Here is a 22,741-nt window from a genome sequence, read left to right as displayed (position 1 = left end):
TTATCTTAGGATGATACATCAGTCAGGAAAATCTGCCCGCATCTCTGTCGAACTCAGACTCAATACTGAATTACTAAAGTGGTTAAATTTTAAAATATGAAATCTGAAAATATCCAGTTGCATTTAACCTGAGATAATGTAATAGGATAACAGTCAGCCTGCAACTCTTGAGAGGGCTGTGCTTGGAAGTGCTTGCAAGTGATCTGAAATGTGTCTGTCTGGAATTGCCATTATTGAGCTTTTTCATTAAGAAAGGAAAACAGACAGGCACACAGCCCACACTGAGGGTTTGGGACACCTGAAGAACGCTCGGGCTCAAGCTACCTTGAGTACTGAAGCTCTCTTACTCGGCACAGCCATGGTGAAGGCTTGAGGGTCAGGAAGGCTGGTTGTCATTGTATGAGAGTGGGGTTTGCTTTATATTATTTTGAAAGTAAACATTGCAAAGGAAAGTTCTGTGAAGCAATCCATAGTTTACAGAAAGATTTAGAAGAGTTTTCTTATCTAGCTTGTTCAAAACACAAACAAGTTCTAGCCCCTCTACTATATGTCAATTCTCTTTCAGGACGGCATCTCTGTCCTGCACAGATCTAGGAAGACCTTCTATTTTCTCCTACCAACGAATGCACCACATCCACTTGCTCAGGTTTCACTCCATGCTACAATCTCACCACTGTCAGCACAAGCCTGTAGCTTCCACACTGTGACTGCCATAATCACAAGAGAGCAGTCAGCTCCTACCCGCCTCCTCTTTACAATCTCTTAAAAGCTGACTTACTGAAAGGAGAGGGCATCACCCTCTTAAATACCACAAACCCTCAACTGTAGAGGGAAGCGAGACACTAAAAGCTGATGCTGACACAGATGAGACTCAGCTGCACACTACACCCAGCATGCCACTCTCACACCTGTGCCTGCAGAACAGCAAAAGTGTTTTAAACTAAAAGAGGGAAGATTTAGACTAGATGAAAGGAAGAAATTTTTCCTAAGGAGGGTGCTGAAACCCTGTCCCAGGTTGCCCAGAGAGGTGGTAGATGCCCCATCCCTGGAAACATCCCAGGTCAGGTTGGACGGGGCTCTGAGCAACCTGCTCTAGTTGAAGATGTCCCTGATCATGGCAGGGGGTTGGACTAGATGACCATGAAAGATCCCTTCCAACCCAAAGATTCTATGATTCCATGGTCTGGTTTCTCCCAGGAGCCTCTGTGGAGACCACTGACAGGTTCAGCACATGAACAGCATCAAATATTTTGGACTGCAACAGCACCATAAGTGCAGAGTATGAAAACAGAACACAGCTGGTCTTCTCCACCCTACACAGTAATGTTTACAGCTGCCTCCACACTGATCTGTGCAGTGCAAAGCTGCAAGCCTTAGCCATTGCAAATCTCATTTTAATAACCTGTCCAGCAAATATGCTTTTCAAATACATTCTCCATTTCCACTACAATTTTGAAGTGTTTGATTTACTATGCAGTCTTCTCAGGCACGCTGTGCTTTACCAGAAAGTAAATGCACAAGCACTGATTTTGGGGGGGGTGGGCAGGGAAGCAAGATAAAAGCATTTACCTTTTGTTTTCAAATATACTGAGATAAAAATTAGTGAAGCAAGCCATTTCTAAAGAATGAGATGTTAAGATGTGAGTTATACTGATATCCTTTTGATGAAACTGCTCCCTGTCAAATGTGCATAACACTCCAAGACACTGACTGTTCCAGGAAGGAAAGATTAGGGAAATGGTCCAATAGCAGCCCTGCTGAGGAGGTCTCAGGGACACTGGGGGATGAAAAGCTGGACACTAGCCGGCAATGTGCACTCGCAGCCCAGAAGGCCAAACATACCTGGGCTGCACCCAAAGCCGCGTGGCCAGCAGGGCGAGAGAGGGCGTTCTGCCCCTCTGCCCCGCTCTGGGGAGACCCCCCTGCAGTGCTGCGTCCAGCTCTGGAGCCCTCGGCACAGGAGAGACATGGACCTGCTGGAGCAGGGCCACAGGAGGCCCCAGCAATGCTCCGAGGGCTGGAACAGCTCTGCTGGGAGGACAGGCTGGGAGAGCTGGGGGGGCTCAGCCTGGAGCAGAGAAGGCTCCGGGGAGACCTTCCTGCAGCTGCCAGGGCTTAAAGGGAGCTTAGAAGACAGAGGGGGACAGACTTTTTAGCAGAGCCTGTTGTGACAGGACAAGGGGTAATGGTTTTAAACTAAAAGAGGGAAGATTTAGACTAGAAATAAAAAAGAAATTTTTCACAGGGAGGGTGGTGAAACCCTGGCCCAGGTTGCCCAGAGAGGTGGTAGATGCCCCATCCCTGGAAACATCCCAGGTCAGGTTGGATGGAGCTCTGCGCACCCTGCTCTGGTTGAAGATGTCCCTGCTCACTGCACGGGGGTTGGACTAGATGGCCTTGAAAGGTCCCTTCCAACCCAAAGCCTTATATGATTCCCCAGGACTTCAAACAGCTGAAGCACCACTGAGTTACCCTACAGGACACAGCTAACTGCACTTTATCCACCATCTAGCACATTTTAACAGCTTTTTTAACCAGGTGTCAAGAATCCTCACTACTTCCAAGTATGATGCCATGCCTTGTAAAACCACCGCTGAAATATCTCGAGTCTTCCAGCGAAAACAAAGAAGCAACACCATACAGGAATTCAGTGCTTGTTATAGTGCAAGCCATGTACCTCATACCTCAAAGCTTTCCACAGGCCTCCCCACTGCCCTTTGGCTCACAAGCACTTATTAAGCTATCACTTCCTAAATAAGCAATCCCATGAAACACCCACATGTGTTTGAGCACGGAGAAGCCTGCTGCCACTACAGCAAGGTAAAGGAGAAACACCAACACTGTTAGGGTTGCTCTGGAAGTCCAGCAGTGCTAAGTTCTTTTACTTGGCTTAATGTCACAAGTTCCTTAATTTTGTAGGCTTGGAGCAAAATGTGCAGCAGCTCTTTGTATTCCACCCCTGCTAATGTGAAATAGATGCCTGTTGATGGATATATATCTACATGTGCCTTATGTCAAAGAAAATCCTCAGATTTAATGAATCCTCACTGTAATTCAGTTGTCCAAAAGAAATATGCAAGAACAGCTCCAAGGGAGAAGAGCTTGCCAGAAGACTGTCAGATCCCTGCCAGTCAAGCAGCAAGAGAAAAGCCGTGCTCCACGTCTCTGCACACTGAAAACACCAAGCCCACAGCCTCTGCAGCATGCAGGAACATTAAGGTAGGTCCTTGACTCCAAGCACAGACAGCAAGATCACTCTGACATTGTTCAAGAGACACATGGCGGGGAGGGGCGGAGAGGAAGGCTGAACAGTTGGTTCTTAATTTTCTCTGCTCTTCCCCACCATGTGGGCCTAGCTCGGGATAGCTCCACTTCCACCCATCCATGGCAGAAACTCCCAGTGTCGATGTGCAGGATGAAATCAGACAAGGCAAGTTCAGCTGGAGGGGAAAAGCCCAGCTGAGCCTGTCTCACTGTATAAAACCATCACTGCAAGAAGAGTGCAGTTTCCTGCAGGATTACCGAGATGAACTAGCGTGCAGAGGGGTTAAATTAACACCGGTGTCAGCAGAAGAGAAGTGGCAGGACCAGACGGTGAAAGAACACCCATTTTCCTTAGCAAAAACATGTTTTAGATTAGCTCAGGCGCTTTCTAACCGCATATCGACACCTCCACAGACTGCAAGACACTCCTCATGTATTCAGTTTTCTTTTATTTGTTTTTCTGTGTTCTGCATAAGGCTGAGAAATCTCTGTACAACTTAGAGCGCTTTACACGTCGTACCTCACACTGCAGGTCATTTGCACATATTTACATGACCAAGTCTCCCTCAAAGACAATTCCATACTCATCACTGCCTTGCAATACAACTCATTTTACATTTCAGGTTGACCTTGGCATCAATCCATGCTAACACTAACCAAAAAATGCTCTGGGTACACTACTGGTTCTGTTATAAAATAAGCAAGGACATATTTCCCAGATTAAAGAGTAAAGCATCTCTCCTCCCCCCTTTTTTACAATTCTCCCTGTATGTTTGTAAATCTTTTCATTAAAGCAACAATAAAGCATGCTACTCATCACCAATCACTCAAACGTATATTAAAAACTCAGATCTCCGGAGGGCCTCAGTACTCAGCCAGAAATCTTACAATGCATTAACAAGATAAACAGCGTCTCAAGCAAGTAAATAGGTTATCCCACAGTTGTTTCCTTCCCTGTGTCCCACAACACCCATACAGACTGGGACAAAGACCCTCAACTTTTTAGGCATGCAATAGTGGTGGGAAAAAACTGAAGTTCTGGCAAAGTTAATAGTGAGGAAAGTGCTATAAATAAAACAGTCAGCTAAAATAACTTTAGCACATAACTTAGGAAGTTGGCCACCGACGAGACTTTTGCAAAAAGGGAGTATGTCTGAGCTTCAGTTTTCTTCCTACTGCTTAAATTTATGTCTTCAAGCTGTATTTACAGGGCAAGCATCCCTCCCACTTCAGTCTGGAGTTTCATTATCAACAACATAACTCTAATCTTAGTTTGCATTTGTAAGGTGTTTTAATGGCTAAAAGTCTGTGAAAATACTAAACTAAATTATTTTATCACTTTAAAAGAAAATGCAAGATAATTAGGACAGGCCACAAAGGATGTGCTTTTGATAGTAGCTCCTTGAATCAGCAGCCCTGAAATGCTCAGCCATGCTCACCGACATTTGTCATTTTAAGACACGCAAAACAGAAAACAGGCTCTTTATTAATTCCCTGAAGAACAGGACTCTAAAATAATAGAGTTTATTATTATCCCAAACTCTAAAATAAATCACACTAGCCCCAAACTACCCCAGCTGCCCAGGAACTGCAGGAAAACTGCATTAACCATACATACTCCTCTAGATTTCCTCATGTGCAAGCTACCTAAACTCACCTTTTTTTTTTTCCAGGTCATTACCATGTTCCAGCCTTAGCTTCCAATTTTGTGCTCCAAATATCAGTGCAGCAGGCAAGATTCTACCTGTGTTATAAGCATTTATCTCCTTTATTCTTCCCAGCTTTTGACACAATAAGGTACTGGCACAAAAATAAGAATGGAGGCAAGTGGTGGCATAAGGGCATTTTTCCGTGTCAGAACAATTGTTTCAGATGACAAAAGGAAAAAGAAGCTTCAACGAGCAGAGAAAACCACCAGTATCTGCCTCAAGAGCACACATTTTGTCCACTGTGGCAGTAAAATCTAAGTCTTACCCATTTTCTAGCGTGTACTACTATACATCCACTCACAGTGCACTGCAGAAAGCTGTAACATAAAGGGATCGGAATTTCTTGAGGACAAGTAACTTTTCATGTGAAATAAGCAGTCACCCTCACCAAGATTTTCTATAAATTCATTTTAATTTGAAACTGTCACCAGGGTAATTTTGTGACATTAAATACTTACTAAGAAAAGTTATTACAAGAAGTGCAGAGCAAGGGAGCTGAAAGTATTGCTGCTTGGTGGTAATATTTTCTTATTCAAACTGGTCTTTTTGTGAGAACCTAAAGAAGCTTCTTTCACTGTCCTTTCAGGACCAGCCACATTCAAAATGACTGCATAAAATAAAGACCTGAGAACAAGCTTTGTCAATAACATAAGGCTACAACATTAACCGCAAAAGGCATTTCTGTGTTAAAAAACATGTTCAGTCAGTACCTTCAGGGTACCCTGGCAGCCGGCTACTTGCAGAAACTGCCTTGGTATAAGATTCCTTACAAAACGTGGTTACAGAGTTCAAGTTCTGATGTTAATCAGAATGTAACAGCACTTAAACATAAAATATGAATATAAAATAATTAGCAACCCTGTAACAGATCTGTCATAGAAGGATGCAGTCTCTGTAACTGCAGGTAAGCAAACGGAGAACCCCAAGAAGTGAGGCAGCAAGAACCTCTTCGCTGTGCAGGCTTATGCACACGTGCTATACAGCTCCTAACAGTGAGAACAGCAAGGCGGCATTAGATATTCCCTGGCACCGGCAGCTGCGCTGAGCCCAGCTCTTGTTCCACGATTGGAAAGCTGCAGAGATATTCGCAAAGCACTCCCTTAGAGCCAGATGTATAAGCACGATTTCTAGAAGTAACTCAGCACCTCAATTCAAGAGACAATTCCAGGCAGAAGGAAAACTGGCTCTTAACTCCAGACTGTCAAGGTTCATGCAACATTGTTTAGACGCTGCAAAAATAGTTGCCTGAAGCAAAGATTTTGGCCCATTTCAGCCAGAAAAGTTCCGTAACAACCACTTAGCTGCCTCTGTTATTCCAAAGAAAACTAAGATTCAACATACTACAAAGAAAAACCTCAATAATGAGGGGAATCGGAAAGCTACAAAGATTTTCTTGATATGTGTTACATTCTGTGCTAAGCTGTAACTGATCACAAGATTCTGTACCTGAATTACGCACAGCTGAAAATAGATGTTTACTTCAGTCAGACTGCAACTGCAGAGACTTCAGCTGTGCAGCTATATTTAGTGTAACAAAATGTTAATGAAGATCCTCTCATTCCTAAGATCATTTCAGCAACGAAGCCAGCACAAAAACCATGCTCTGTACTCAACGACTGTCTTCGGACTGCAACATCTCGCTGCACAGCAGTTGACAGACAAAAGAAGGACTAAGTATTTAGACACCTTAGAGTTACTATGAGGAAGCTGTCATAGCAATGTCTTGAATATGAAGCAAACTCGCACAGTGATGGCCTTGCAAAGTCAACTCATTTCCAAAATATAATAAAGCAGCATCATATAAACTGAAGGACATTTGGTGGAGGCAAACTAACACTCGCCAAGTAAACATGAATACATCTCCCACACAGGATGCGAGGTTAAAAGTTTGGTAACAACAACTTGCATTTATTTTTGATTACACGGACTAGGGCAGTCTTTCTCATTTTTCCATCTCAAAAAGGAGCCACATGAATAGACATGTTAACAAAGACCACCCAAGATTTTCATTGCCGAGGAAATGTGAGTTGATTTTGGCTAATGAGCAGTAACAGTGACATCTAGCGCCTGTCTGACTTCAGGATACCAGAGTATCAGGAAAATCCCTATCACCCTGTTAAGTGTAAATCATTATTTCTACAGGTAAGACCACACAATGACTGCCACGGTACATCTGAACCTGAATTCTGCTGCCAATAAGCATATACAGAAAATGTGCATCTACAGGTATTAATTGTAATTGGCAGGGAGATACTGATCCCAGCACATCTAACTCAAAAAATTCAGCGTACTGAACACATCAATTTTCTCATTTAAGTAATTGCACAGTCTTAAAGGTAACGCACAGCAAGAATAAGTAGTCCATGTGAAGTTTAAATAATCTGCCATGCAAATTCATCCATATAACACAAACACAACTTTTTATTCTAAAATGGACAGCCGTGTGAGCAAACTCTGTAATTTCAGATGGCTATTAAGAAATGTGGAAATGATAAATTCCCAAAATGTAGTCCTGGGGTTTTGTTTTTATTGAACAGCATGCCAGCAGAAGCTCCACAGTATACTTAAGTTGTATTAATAATAAAAGATCTAATTTCCACATGCTTGAATATTCAAATACTAAGAGACTCCTACTTGTTAAGCATCTTCAGATGTGCATAGATTTGAAGTTTTCCAGCAGTGTTTTGTGTCATCTACCTTTTCAACTCTGCAGAATCATGCAATCAGTAGAAAAGAATAAATCTGCAACATAACAGGGCTGTAATACAATAATTTTGGTAGCAAATAAAATCAGGTGATTTAAAATTGGCTGAGAGAAAAAAAAAATGCTTTCAGAGTGACCAAAGACCTGAGTATTTCCTAAACCTGCTCAATTTTGATGCCATTTTTATTGGAATCCAGTTCTCAAAATCCAGCCCAGTTTCTCCATTAACTTTATGAAATAATCACTGTATTACAGCCAGCCTTGACTAGAGGTTTATTTCTTTGACTAGAAAGTTTATTGCATTCTTGAGCAAACTCTTGGAATTACATTTCCTAAACGCCAACACACACAGAAACAAAAGTAACATGTTTAAAAAAATTACCTGGGGTTACGGTTAGCTGAAAGTAATGAAGCTTGTTTGGGTCAGGAAAATTCACTTTACACGTACCTGTGAAGCAAAAGAATAATTTACAGCAAACAATTGTTTTTCCGCTGTTGGGATAGCACATACATCATCTTTCATACTCTCCGAATTCACTCCCTGATTAATCCCTGCCTTCCAGTCAAGTGACTTCCTCCGCCACTTTGTCTCTAAGCACCTCTTCCATTATACAGTCACAGTAACAGAACTCACTTCTTTGAGCTGTGAGGAAGAAGCTTATTTCTTTTCAGTAAATCACACTGTCTCAAAGACCTTAAAATGCCAAAGGAATTGGCCTTCTGTATATATACTAGCCACATGTTAAGATGACAGCATACACAATGAGCATGTCTTCCTTAAAAGTTCTTTAATAGTAAGGTGTGTATCTTAACATTTGATTATACACCGCAGTCTGCAAGAAGTCTTGCCACCACAGCCCTATGCTAACAAAGGACTATTTATCCCTGTAAGACATGAGACACAAGCTTTACTGAAAACGTCATCCAAAAGCCAGTGAAGTAGCCGTTCAGCTGTCATATTGAATGAGTTTCCTCTGCGTAACCAATTACACACATTAACAGCAAAGGTTATGGAGCATCATTACAAACCAAACACTATGTTTTTATTCTCAGACTAGATGAATTTAAGGAGAATAGTGAGAATGAAGAACAGTGTAAAAAAAAAAAGATTAAACATCAATCTGAAACCCATCAGTGGTTTCAGTACAACAGATGCACGTTCACAGCATAACAGCCCATTGTTCACATTTGATGACACAAACTAAGTTGCCTTCCCATGCACAAAACTGGCCTTTCTTGACTATGGCAGAGACAAGCTGTCAAGCTGGCACTAGAAGATGAATATATGCATGGATACATTATTATCCATATCATGCAGCCTTTAGCTTCTTAATCCATCAAGCTGTCTGTTCTTCTCCTGTAGTCAAGGAGCTAAATTGTATCAAGAGACATAGACGCTATTTGCCTGAAAAAAATAACTAGAACTCTACACAAACTCTAGTAATACATTTGCATTGTAGTAACTACAAACCCTGATACACATTTCTCAGGTGTTCATTATCCTAGAGAAGAGTCTACACAAAAAAGTTTAACAAAAGTTAAAATTACCCTATGGGAAATCTCTAATTGCCTTTAAGAAAGAAGAGCATACAGAAAGGAAGAGTTAAATAACATCTCTTCCGGCCCTTCCTTTTTGCTGCTTCTGTTCTGTATTTGTTATCCCTTGTAATTCCTCCCATCAGGCAGTCTGTACACTGAAAAGCCTGATTTTTGAGATCTGAGCATGGATCAGGATTTAAAAACATTAGCAAATAGAAGATGTTCATCAGAAGCAACACTTGGAAGTTTAACCTGGAGAGAAAAAAAAATATGGTCAAAGCTTCCCTTAGATGAGGAAAGGCTAGAAACACCACAAGCTACCTGCCAGCGTAATCAGAGAGAGTATTCACTGCTGTTTTTTGTAAGATAAGCATATGGGCAAGACAGTGTGAATGCACAGCACAGTAATAGCCTGCACGTACACTCTCAGGCTGCTGCAAGAGCTCATGCCTCTTTCCTTGCAGGGGAAACATCTTTGACTACTCTGAAGCAGGAACGTGCACCACAGGACACAGGAAGTTATGTAGAATGAGCAATGGGCTCTGAAGGCACCTCTGAGCTTATGAGGCAGTAACTTCTTGTGCTTGCCTGTATTCCAAGAACTCATGGCAGAATTATGCTGTTCTGGTCAATACTTGAAGGAAAAGGGAGCTCAGCAACAACTCAGCTTCACTGTCAACACCTACCCTTATAGCAACAAATACAGAGCAGTAGGAACTGTAGTCCCCTTTTTATAAAGGGCTTTGTGTTTTGCTGTCCATTGCAGAACTAGGCTTTCTAAAGCTAAGGAGCAGAAAACATGTATTTGATTTTTAGCTCTCTATCCTCAGCTTTAGAAGCAACAAGCCATTTACCCTGTGCTCTTAAAAGCCTATTTTAAAAGTGGCCATTAATATTTTCAGCTTTCAGCGTAACATACATAAGAAAGATTCCAGGGCTAAAACCACATTATGTTGCCTTTTGGGGTTTGTTGGGTTTTGGGGGCGGGTTTTAAAGAAAATGGATCACTTTTTAAAAAAACTATTTTTCATGAAACTATTTTTCACTATTAAACACATCGGGTTACAGCTTGGATGTGAAGCAAAAAAGCACTAGGCTGATTTACTATGTTTCCTGAGAACAGAGCTATTTGCTCTGCCCTTAAAACAGCATCTCCCATTTTGAAAATGACAGAATGGAGGAAAAACAGTAGTGAGGCAGTAAATGCCATTTATAGTTCCAGGTACCTTTTGGGTGTTTTATGAGAGAAGTTCCCACTCTACCACAAATCAAATTCTAGAGCCAAATGATCAATATTGCTTCCAATAATAAGGGATCCACTTCTCCACAACCTCTTAAGAGGGAGCATCAAAGAAAAGCTGTTCAAGACTGGGTCTCAGAGTTTTGCACAGCTTTCCCTAGAGTTAACAAATACCATTAGCATTCATGCTTCACTCACAACATTCAGTTCAGTGGTCCTTTTCCCCTTAAAATGCATGCCATTAAATGCTATACTTACAAGGTAAATTAGCTTCAAGTTCTGCAACCTCTGTTGAAAGAAAAAAAACAAATTGTTATTTATGCAAGCATAAAGCCACTCCTGAAGTCCAAATTGGCAGATCTAATTTTAACCACTCTGTAAATCAAATTTCACTTTAAAATATTAAGCTGCACTGGAGGTTTACCTTGAAATTTCTCTTTAAGACACACAATTCATTATTAAAAACACTCAGCTGCCCTACAGACAATACAAACATATCTTTAGTGTGATTGGGAGGTTCAGTCCTGCTGAGATTGAAGCGCCAGGGCTCCTAATACAGAGCACTGGCATTTCACAAGGTGGCATTATCCAAACCTCCAAACTCGTCTACACAAGGCACTAAAATATGGAAAGCTGTAACTCCACAGCCTGCAAAACAAGAGCAGAAAAACCTCAAGAATCAGGACGCCAGTCCAATAATAAAAACAAGCACAGGCAGTTCACATAAGCATCACCACTCTCCAGCATCTAACTGCTAATGCTCTTCCACCACCAGCTCCAGACTGCCTCAGGTTACACACTGCTTTGGAGGCTTTTTTTGCCTCCAAGCACAAAACCATGTACTGCACCCTTGGAAACAGCTACCGAAACCCTAGTCCCAGGGCACTGTCTTACCAGATGTGGTCCTGCCTGCAGAAACCAGCATTAGGAGCACCGAAAGAACAGAGAAAGACAAACCTTCACTTCAAGCACCCAGCGCAGCAACATGCACCAGTCACTGATAAACACAACTGCATCCATTGCACAACTCCTCCGAAACCTCTGCGCTGTTGAACAAAGTCACTGTTAAGATTTTTTGTTCCTGTTGGATATTTCCCCTGGTAGCATCGTTTGCTATAGATACGCACTCTTGTTCAATTAAAATTTTCTTTTATTTGTATTTCCCATGCATAAAACTTCAAAAAGAAAGTAAACAGATGCAGCTGCATAGCTCCTAGGAAGTTTACCCCCAAGCCCTTTCTCTGGCTCACTACTTTCTCCCTTTTTCGTGTATTTTATTGAAAGCAAGATTTCAACTTTCATTTCAAGTATGAATGAGATGCATCAAGATATCGCCTCTTTTTACTTCTAAAGTTCTAGGAAACCTAATCAACTACATTTTTGCACTTCCTGTACTCTTTTTTTCCACTTTGCTTTCTGGCCTGCACACACACAGAGTCCATTTATTTGGGCTAACAACAATGTGTAAGATTTCAACATCAACTCTCAAAAATTTATGTCTAAAGAAAATTGTGATGCGGTTTAAGATACAGGGAGTGATTTCTTGGCACAGAAACAAAACTGACCTCATCACAACCAAGAGATCACTAGTTCCCCAGAACCTCCTTGCTTGGCACAGCCCTGGTATCCCTGCATCTGCAGCCTGCTATACCGAGAGAAAACCCCACCAAAACAGAACAGCACTGTGTTTCACACTTTTACGTAAAAAGTTCACAACTGCACTCTTTGCAGCACTCAAGTAGCCACAGCTGGTTTACCCAAAGTTGTGCACTGAAAGACACACTACACTGGGGGAATACTTTTGTTAGAAGTTCTCAGAGAGTACTGTCTTTAAAGCATACCAAAATGTAATTTCAGCTATAATTAAGAACTTGTTTTTTATTTTCCCTTTCTAGTTAAAAAAAAAAAGACAGACAAGACATAACCAACTCCTGAAGGCTGCAGCTATACAAACCCATCATACAGAGTATTCCCCCATCCCCTGCTCTTCAAACTCACTAGCCTTTCATAGTGGGAGGCACTATCAATCTTCACTAGACAATAGAGTTTAGGACTTGGCTCTTATTTTTAAGGTGTTGACTGCTTTCCCTATTGCTTTCTGTGCTTGTGTGCTGTTCAGCTTAATGAATCCTGCTCGCCCTTTGCTTCAATTCTGAGAGAAGGGCAGCAGAGAAAAGGAAGGCACCGAAGGACAAAGCATGTTCAAACCCAGCAATGGCTGGGCTGCAGCAGCTCTTCTGTGGTGCAGCCTCTCTTCTGCCTCCTGCAAGGTTCAGTAGAGAGTTTACTGATCACCGTAGCTCCTTTGAAGTGTGAAACATTTCCTGTATTGCATTCGCACTTCTGCGCTTCCCTCTGCCTTGGCACAAGAATGAGCGAGTTTTCATGTGAAAACATGAAAATGAAGGTGCTCACACCCATGAGTATGGAACAGCATGCTCTTTCTTTGAAGGTGTGCAAAGATGTGAGAAGGCTATGGTAACTAATCCACACAAAAGCTTTGTGAACAAAGGCAAGTTCCCCAAAATTAAGTTTTCTAATCAACTCTGCAACAAACCACTGAAACTAAGAACAAAACAACTTCATAAAGGTAAGAGAGCAGGTGAAGACCTGCTTCGATACTCTAAACTTTTAAAGTAACATCAAGTAAGGAAACAGATGTTACTGTCAACTGTGCCATATAAACATTGGTGATTAACAATAACTAGCACATTTCATGGGTCAAAGCTACAGTGTTTGTGAGTTTTCCAAATTCTATGACTCTTTGGTAGTGACAGTCTTGACATTGAAATAATTTTTCTATTTTGCTGTTCAGAAAGCAAACATTTTGACCACAGCATTCAAGCTCCATTAAGATTCTTATGTTTTAAGTTATGTATTTTCTACATAAAGCAATACCACTGACAAGAATATTCTCTGGAAGAAAATGCCCCCTGTGCAGTCTGCCAACTTATTGGCATGGTTCAACAGCTTTGTAAATAAGCAGAGCTTAGAAGCAACAATTAGAGCTCCAATGCACTGAACTTCCAAGAGCTCCAAAAGCCTCACTAAATTAAAGAACAAACTTAATCTCACAACCTTTCTGACCTCCTCTTTGAAAAAATAACTTTAACTACAGCTGAACAATAAAGAAAATCTAATTTGACTGCTTTTGATAACATTTTGTGGATAACCAGTACCTGTGTCTCAACTCACAGCCAGGCACTTCTCCGTTCCTTACGATGCAGAGACAAACCATTGGGTAACCCAAGTGTCAGGAAATATTCTGTGGAAGCACCCCAGAACTTCCATGGGAAACCAGTTCTCATCAATGCCTGCTCAACACTGCGCTAGCAGAGATGCAGAAACACTGCAAACCATCGCAATTCCTCCTGCAGTCAAGAGGGCTGACTGACAAGCAGCAGCTAAGACAGGAGCGCTGCAAGGCCATGCGCACATGCTGATAAGCCCTCCCAGGTAGGTCCAAAAGGCCATAGTGTAAGTGCAGACACATGCCAGAGCTTCTGCAGGGAACAAACTTGGGTGCAGTCAGCCCAGAACCACCCGTCTGGTGTTCCTGAAATCTTGCTTATTTGGTGCAGGAACACACCCAAGTAGCAGGTATTTTTGCCGAGTACTGCTCTTGACCCAGTATGCATTTGCTTGAACAGTTCCAAATGCTACTTTAAACCATAAAAAGAGGAAAAAGGCAAAGGGTAAACTTAAACCTACCACAGACTTTGAAAGAGTTGAATGCAAACTGATGATGTCTCAGAAGCAGCTTAGGAACTTCACAAAACAGGGGAAAGCTAAGCCTAACAGAAGCAGCCAGAGCTATTTATAAATGATTTCACAAACAATTTTTTCCCTACCCATGACAATGCTCACGACAGAAATAGGAACACACACTCCTGACGTGTGTACAGGCATATGGTTTATGAGAGACCCAAGTGAATGTTATATTCAGTAACGCACAGACTATAATCACTTTCTGCTTCCTCCCCTTCCCTCACCCCAACTCAACAAGTCAAAAATATAGAAGTACTCTGTTTACTAGCCTTGCCACAAAGGGTCAGATCATATGCTTCCCACTGGAATTTGTTTTTTATGTACACAAAATGAAAGCATTATTTCCTCAACTGAAATGAACATTCTCATCCACAGCAGTACCTACTTCTCTCTGGTTTTGTCCAAAAAGCCTCCCTCTCCTGTTTAGGTCCCCCATTGAACGTGCATCTTTAAGACTGCTAGAGATTAAGGTAAATACCTTGACACCCTAACAAAAACTCCATTTTCTAAGTATTAATTCTAGCAGTATAATGCTGTTTGCCTCCTAATTGTATCCATCTACCTTTACAGCTTTCCCTACTTAGCCCCTCTGAACTGTTCAACCGTACATACTGGTATTAGAAGTCAAACAAGCTGCCTAAATACTGCCAGTTTTTCGATAGAGTAAGAGATGTATACTTTCCTTCCACTTCCAAATGTTTATTTTAAAGAAGATACTATCAAATCACATGCTTCAGCTTCTATACACTATTACAAAACTTATTATCCTGGCATCAAGAACTAGAAAAAGACACTGTGGTTGGAAATACCTAATGCTACAATTAAGCAATTCATACTTCAGGTACGCTGAAAATCAGAGTCGTAAGCGAAGGAATACATTGAACCAGGCCTCCCTTTGTCAGTGAAATCCGAGAAAAAGCCTCAGTAATAATTTTTCAAGTATTTTTTTCAGAATAATTTTTCAAATTAGCTTCAGTGTTTTTTGTGTCTTTTTGGCTTTACAATATCTACCAGTTAGGCTGCAAGCATTTTAGTGTAAGCTACTAGTTTCCTCTTTGATAACTATAAATCACTCATTCATTAAGCAGGTTTCCATTGTCGTCTTTTGGAAGAAGGGGGACTAAGAAGAATCACTGAAAAGAAAAAAGCTTTTGTGATATAAGTTGTGCAATGTGCAGAAGTTAATGCAGCATTTTCAAAACAACGCCCCAAGTAATTTCAAGAGTTAATGAAGGAAGATTTTTATTAATTCTCAAAAAAAAAAATTATTTTTTCCCCCTCTCAGTTTTCCTCACCTGCTATTGTGAGGAGGGATATTACCATACCTGAAGGTTTGAAGAAAGAAAACACATGAATTCTCTGAATTTTTACTTACAGTGCACATTTAGCTCATTTTGGGTATCCGTTTCCCACAAATGCACACCAGAAACATTTCCCAGTTACATCAATTTGGTTGTAAAACCCACAAATGTTGAAGACAGCTGAGGAATAAACCATGCTAACTCTTTTTCTTAGATACTAAGGTATTTCAAGCTGTCACTTACAACCAAACTAGGCAGCACTGGTAATATAAAATTGCTATGAAAAAAGCATTTCAAGGGATAACCTTTCTGATCAATAAGTGTATACATCACTGATACTACTGATATCCTGGCATATTCTTTATCTTTAATTACTAGTCACGTTCATTATACAGTATTAAACTTAATAGTACTTTGACTTGTCCTCAGCTCCCTTCAAATTTTCAGAAAGGATCTGGCTTTCAAGTTCAGCACTGCACGGCTCAGAACATCCTGCAGCAGCAGTCATGCGGCCCCTGTTTCTAATGTAACGCAGTTCCCCCTGAGAGATAAATTCAACATCAAAAATTGCCTCTGCAGCACAGAACAGATTGAAAGCTGCTAAAGCAAGTGTACCACTTGCTCTATTTTGACTTGAGTACTAGGTCTACAGAATTAGGGCCTCACTCTCCAACTGAGCCTATATTGAAAATCCAGTGAAAATAGAGATGCAAGAATAAGTCGCATTGAACTTTTAACAAAGTTGTGCTTTATTAGAGCCTCCCTCAAGCACCATTTCTGTCTGCTCCCCCTCTCCACATCAGTATTTGCTTTCTACCTTCTCTAGTTCACATTTCCTCCGTTTGATTTGTCTTGAAACATGTTAGTCACTGCTTGGTCTCTCTCCAGTCCACTCTTCCTTGGCGAGAAAGCACCTCTCCAAGAACTGTCAGCACAAATTACTAGTTCTTACCCTCCCACACCCTCAGACACTTCTGCCCTCAGTGATTTCGAAGTGGTGGATGTTTTCCTGCAACTTCCCAGGGTTTCAGATCAGAACCACAACTGTGTTTCCTCACCACAGACACATGTGCCCTGCTAACCTCACAAATGTGTTCCATTAGTTGCTGAGCTAATCAGCAGGGGACAGGCTGCTACCAAATCGTGTTTAGCAACCATGACTAACACCCCAGAGGAAGAACAGCTGGAATAGAACATCCAGCTGTCTCAGAATTACTTCCCTACATAAAGCTTTAGGGATAGAGATTTTTTCCTTTCATAATATGTCCATGAAATAACCCAACAAAACAGTGTCCTGAGCCATGACTGGTATTTGAACATCTGAAAATACTGGACATGTAAGCAATCAAAGGACCAGATTAGAAAAAACTGACAAAGGGCACTAGTATTTTAAGAGTAGCTTTTTCACAGAAGTGGGGAAGAAAAAAAAAAAGCCTGTTTAACTTGCACCCATCACTAAATCCAAGGGCAGCACCTGACAACACTCTGCTGATAGCCCACATACTCCCAGTTTTAGTACAAGTATTTCAAATGCTGATTGTGAATTTTCTTCTCATCCGTATGATGCAAATAGGTAACATCACACCTAAACTATCACTTATTTTTTCTACTTTAAGGCAATATCAGTTAGCAGACATAGGTAGTTGGTCTACGCCAAATTTTTAAAAGTTTGTAAGCATTGCCTAGACTTATCAGCAGCTGGGGTCATAGCCATCTACCCCACAATCAAAACAGCATTGGTCTATTTAGCAGTCAGCGTACACAATACATTTGAGGACTGCAGGGTTATCAGCGTGACAACACATCCTTCAAAGAGATCCTATAATGCCTTCCTGGACTGGACTCTCTATCAACACAAACAAGGCTGTCTTTAATTTACCTCCAGACAAAAACCAGACACTGTCTGTGTCTGGATGATACCTCTAGTAAAACTGGCAGACATCTGTCTGCAGAATTTATTAGACTATCACCAATTTACTGTGGATCAGCAATAGGAGAGTATCTTTCCAGCACATCATCGCTCAAGTTGGCGAACAACTATCTGACCTTGGTTCATATGTTATCGCCAGCTCCCAGGGCCAGGCAGGATTTCAGGTACTGTGCCAAAAAAAAAAAAAAAAAAAAATCACCCTCAGTTTAAGCTTCCAGGACAGCCCATCATATGCATAAGCTGCTGTAAAGGACGCTGCACAGACCAGTTGCCCTCTGTTCTCCTATTGACTCAGAAGCTATAGACTTATTTGAGGCCAAAAAGGATCCATATGTGCTATGGAAAGAGCATAGCTATCACCGAGTTTTCCAATGTATGTGACCACAGTCCCGTGTTCTTTCAATGCAGAGGCTTTATATGGTAGAATAAAACCACCAGTACTACCATTAAGAGGTACAACCTAACCAGCACTAACCTCAGCACAGCTGCTGGGGCAAACAAGGACAGAACATGCTGGGCCTTTTCTCATCTCCTCTTCCTCCCATATTGACAGTCAGCATTTCTTTTTTTTTTTTTGTAGAACAGATTATTTTTTAATTCACAGTTGCCAGGGGATTCACCTGATTGAGCCTTTTACCCATTCTGCAACTGTCATCTGTTTCTTTGATAACTTCAACCTAAATAAACATCAGCAACAACTTCTACTTGCAACAACTCTTACAGGCTCCCACCAACTTCGCTTCACAACCTAATGCAACAGCGTGCAAGTTGAGCACACACCAGTCTATTACAGCCCCATAAAATCAAGCAGTAAAAGGCACCGGCGCTGGTCCAGATGCAACAGCATCCTTGCTGTATGCACACCTTTAGCAGGCAGCTTTGCACTCCCTATCAAACTCATTCCTGCAGATTTACATGTGACTTAAAAACACCGTCCCCATCAGAAGTCCGTCTTCACTCAGGCTCTCAACATTGTAGATGCTGCTGCAGCTGACCTATCTTAAAGAGCTGGAATAAGTTCTAGAAAGTTTTGTAATTGAACGGTCTGTGTTTAGCTTAAAAAGTAGCTTAAAAGAGAATATCCCTGCCAAGTCTTTATCACACTAGCTACTAGATTTTCCTCTCACTTTCAGTGTAGTTATTTATATTGAAGTGATCTGCTTCTACTGTCAGGTCCCATTTAGGTCCAGAAACCATTCTAACCAGACTGAAATGTGCTCCTACAACTCTTTCGGGAGAGCCCCGTGATACAATTTTCACACACATCACAATCCAAAACACACTTGGCAGAAAGATGCCAGCAGTGATCTGCTTTTAACATTTCTTAGTTTGGGAATCAACTCATTCAATACTTAAGTCTGCACTGGTTTGCTAATGGTAACCATAGCAATTACAATGTCAATACTAATTTCCTCCAGTTTAGATTCTTTTCTTCCCCTGCAGACGTAGATGAGATTTTAGTCATAGAAGTGAAAAACATGATTGCTCTTACTACAGGTACAGTAAAATTTCCTACAGCACCTCACACTATACCAGACATTGTAGTTGAAATACATTTATGTTACACTGCTATTTTCCCCTCAAGTCTACAACTGTAGGTAAGTGAAAATCTCAGATTATATATATTTAGTAATTTGGCTTTGTAGCTTAGCCTGCTTAAAGAGCTTATTCCTCCTGCCTGGTATCTTTCTCCCTCAGAATTAGAGTTAACTGAGGATTTCCAGCCTGTAAGTCTAAAACAAGCTCTTTGTGAGAGTTATCACATCAGGGTTTAAAGTGAATTAAAACTTCCTTGTCCTCAGAACAATGCCATGAGAGAAAACTGTGAACATAACGTTCCTACAGCTTGCTTGAGGCACATCCCAGTGCACCGAGGCAGTAGCATTTGCAATGAAACCTTGCTCCAGTCTACAGTTATAGGGCAGAATCTACCCTAGTTAGAAAAAGCCATATGTAATGCTATAGTTAGGCAATATAATTTGGGCAAATATATCAGTGTCAGTCTCAAGTTATTCTGAAATAAGACCAGGAAACATGAGTGTTTTATTTGACTGGCATGAATCCTAACCACGACAGCTTACACATGAACAATAGTATATTTGCTATTGATAATTTTTAGCAGAAACGTCAACTAAACAACGTATTCTTTGCCACTAGATCAAGCTGCACAGCTCAAGCCTTAAAACACTCAACTATTACCAGAGGGAGTAAACCAGGGTTTAAGTGCACAGTAACTGCAAAGTGCCAGCACCTATGGATTTTCAAATACAATATTATCTGTGCTACAGAAAAACTGAAAAGCAGGTAAAGGCTGTCTCCAATTTTACTATAAAATAGCTTATTTTTGTCTCACAAACTACCTCATTTACCCAGAGCTGCCGCAAAGTTGTTGGTTTGTTTGGGGTTTTTTTCCACCAATGGACAACCAGCTAGTAACAAACTACAGTAGCTTTTCTAGAACAGACCATAGGGTGCTATAAAGATTAGGGTGTTGTTTTTTATTACTTCATATTCAACATCCAGTGACTCCAAGCCTACAAAAAAAAAAAAAAAATCTTTGCGTTGCTTTTTTAAGCTTATTGCCTCTGATCTATACCATTAGACACCACCAGGACACTGATGTTACTATTAGGACTTTCCTTCCTGTCACAGGCAGTTAAATGTTTTTGCTCAGAAAATACCTTTCCATCAAGTCTCTCCTCCTATATATTTATATATTGATATTCTCCTCCTATATATTTAGTGATCCTTATGTGACAATTTTTTTGTCATAATGTTTTAATTGATGACACAGTTTCCAACGAGAGATTAATTCTTCTGCAGAGTAAAGAGGAGGCTTTTTACATTTTTCATTATTCAATGTATACAAGTGCCCTACAGGCAAAGAGCTGTTGGAGATGTAACGTACACCTATATATACACGCTACAGCATAAATCCTGAGGTAAGTCACAAGCAATTTTAAAAATACTTCTGGAAATCATTTTATATGCAATTTGATGTTGTTTAGTGGCAACACACCTGAAAACTGTAAATCCGAAAATACTTAAATATAAGTTTCTTTCACCTTTAACAAGTAATTTATCTCGAACAGACACCCTTCGAGTTGAATCAGAAGCTGGGTTGGATGCACGGGGTCCTCTGACACCATCATCCCGCTTCAACTTGCTTGCCAGAGTTAGCATTACTGCTGTCTTCAATCTAGAAAAGAAATATTAGAACAAAGTCAGTTACCAAAAATAAAGCACTGGGCGGATGGAGGCGGAAGTACAAAAACAAGTTACAATTAGCTCCTTATTCAACAACTATCATCATATTCTTAGCAGACAAGCAAAGAATATGATGTATACAGTCAACATGAGTGCGATTAAAGATGAGGATGGCCTAGAGTACTTGAAGAATGATAGTTTGTTTCAGATATGAATACTGAGAGTTACAGTACGTTATGCAAAGAGGAAGTTCAGTTCCGCTGGAGAAAGGTCAGACTTTCATCATTGTTTACAACTCAATTTCACTGCACCATCTACCGCAGTATATCACTGCTTGACATCATTCCTTTGAAAGAATTGCTGTGAAAATACTCCTGCTAGATTCCTGGCCAGACATACACACTTTACATGACAATATTACGAGGTACTTTGCGGGGCGGGGCGGGGGGAAGAATGGGTAGGGGAGGGGTTACTGGAACAATTCTTTAACCCTAGGAAGTGATCTTTGAGTCAGCTACCAGGACACAAGAAAGGAAACGGATTTAAACTGCAAATAGAGCAATCATCAATGCAGCTGCAGAACACTAACTCTTCACAGTGCAAAGGAACAGTGGAGAAGGATACACGCAGAGATTTGGTAACTGTAATGAAGAGATTTTTTTGCTGTGTCAGTCCTTCACTACAGAAGATAACTGCACTGATGGACATAATGCCAAAGTCATAAAACTGGTGGACATAATGCCAAAGTCATAAAACCAAAACATACAGTCTGCCATGGCTTAATACATTTTAACACTACTCCTCATTGAAGGCAACTCCCTCTTAACAGTTCTGCCAAAACCAACATAATGCTGGCAAGATCAATACTCTTTAGGCCCCAACACCACTAAAATGGCAGGAGAAACATCTACCCTTTAGTCATATGAGTAAATTCAAGAAAATAAAGGGGAAAAAAAACTTGTAAAAAGCCAGCATGTAGTCTTTACACAAGCTAGTTTGCATAGAAAAGCAGACAGGTATGATGCAGCAGTTATCAAGACATGAAACGGATGCTCAGGTAACATCAACTCTTGGAGTATAAAATGGAGAATTATATCTCAGCAGAGATATTCATAAGGCAAATGATAAAGTCCAGCAAACCACTGAGATAAAGAAGATCACACTATAAAATGGCAAGACTCAATACAAGATTTATCCCTGTCAGCTTCAGTTCTATGTGTCTGGATGTTTCTTTCCTTCTTCTAAACAAGCCCTGAAGTTTAACAGGTCCATTGCAACAGCAGTTACTTGTTCATTACATTTGTTCTTGTCTCAAAGAAAATGGGAGATAAAGCCTCTGACCTATCAGTCTAGTCACTACATCTGTAAAAGACAGCCCTACTGCTTTCCTAAGGTTGTGAGAAAGCTGACAGATTTATACCAAACATCAAGCAGACACCAAAATACTGGTGAAGGGGCAAGAAGGAAGAATGAAAAAACTGACATGACATCTGGATGTCAAGAACAACAGGTGAGTAACACAGTTAAAAAAAAAAAGAGGAAAACATATATTTCACAATAGTAGCTAACAGTATGAAACTCTGGCAAGATCTACAAGAAGGTCATGTTCTCTGAAGTTGAGAAGCATATGTGTTAGCTTCAAGATCCAGATTTAAAAAAAAAAAAAGTAAAATTCAGGGCAAATGTAAATCCTGCTTGCTCAACTGAAACGTTCAGTAGGTTTTTTCTCCCACCACTGCAGAGAAAGAAAGAATAAGCAGACAAAATCGTCCTTTTTCCCTTGGAGAAGAGAAGGGCAACAGCTGGGGTTTTTTTAAGGAAAAATAAAAGAAGGAGGGGAGTAGGAAAGTCTGGGAAGTAGTCACACAGGGTCCTGGGGAACAAAAAAAAAACCAAAAAGAAAAACTGTAAACTGCAGGGAACACCCCATCCCCCCCCAAAAAAAACAAACACAGCACCGTTTAGGTGCCAAGACCAAATGAAAACAACTTCAATGGGAATTAAACGCCTAAATATCTTTATTTCACCATTGCTTGTCCTAGAAAGCTCGGAAACCAAAGAAGTGTGAACAGAGTGCAA

At 40.8% G+C, this 22,741-nt stretch overlaps 1 protein-coding gene across 1 annotated transcript in view; it reads right to left on the bottom strand.

The window, feature by feature from the left end:
- The window catches only part of UBE2F (ubiquitin-conjugating enzyme E2F (putative)), an 86,768-nt gene extending 66,118 nt beyond the window's left edge, over positions 1–20,650 (bottom strand). The window contains exons 1-3 of the mRNA XM_010291701.1: positions 20,521–20,650; positions 10,715–10,744; positions 8,060–8,125 (exon numbers count right to left, since the gene is read on the bottom strand). Of these exons, the coding sequence (XP_010290003.1) occupies positions 8,060–8,125; positions 10,715–10,744; positions 20,521–20,638 (214 nt within the window). The 5' untranslated portion in view covers positions 20,639–20,650. The remainder of the gene's footprint in view (positions 1–8,059; positions 8,126–10,714; positions 10,745–20,520) is intronic.
- Between the last annotated feature and the right edge of the window lie 2,091 nt (positions 20,651–22,741).

Source organism: Phaethon lepturus, unplaced genomic scaffold (assembly GCF_000687285.1).
Source record: "Phaethon lepturus isolate BGI_N335 unplaced genomic scaffold, ASM68728v1 scaffold9747, whole genome shotgun sequence".
NCBI lineage: Eukaryota > Metazoa > Chordata > Aves > Phaethontiformes > Phaethontidae > Phaethon > Phaethon lepturus.
This window is presented reverse-complemented; position numbering and strand designations above follow the sequence as displayed.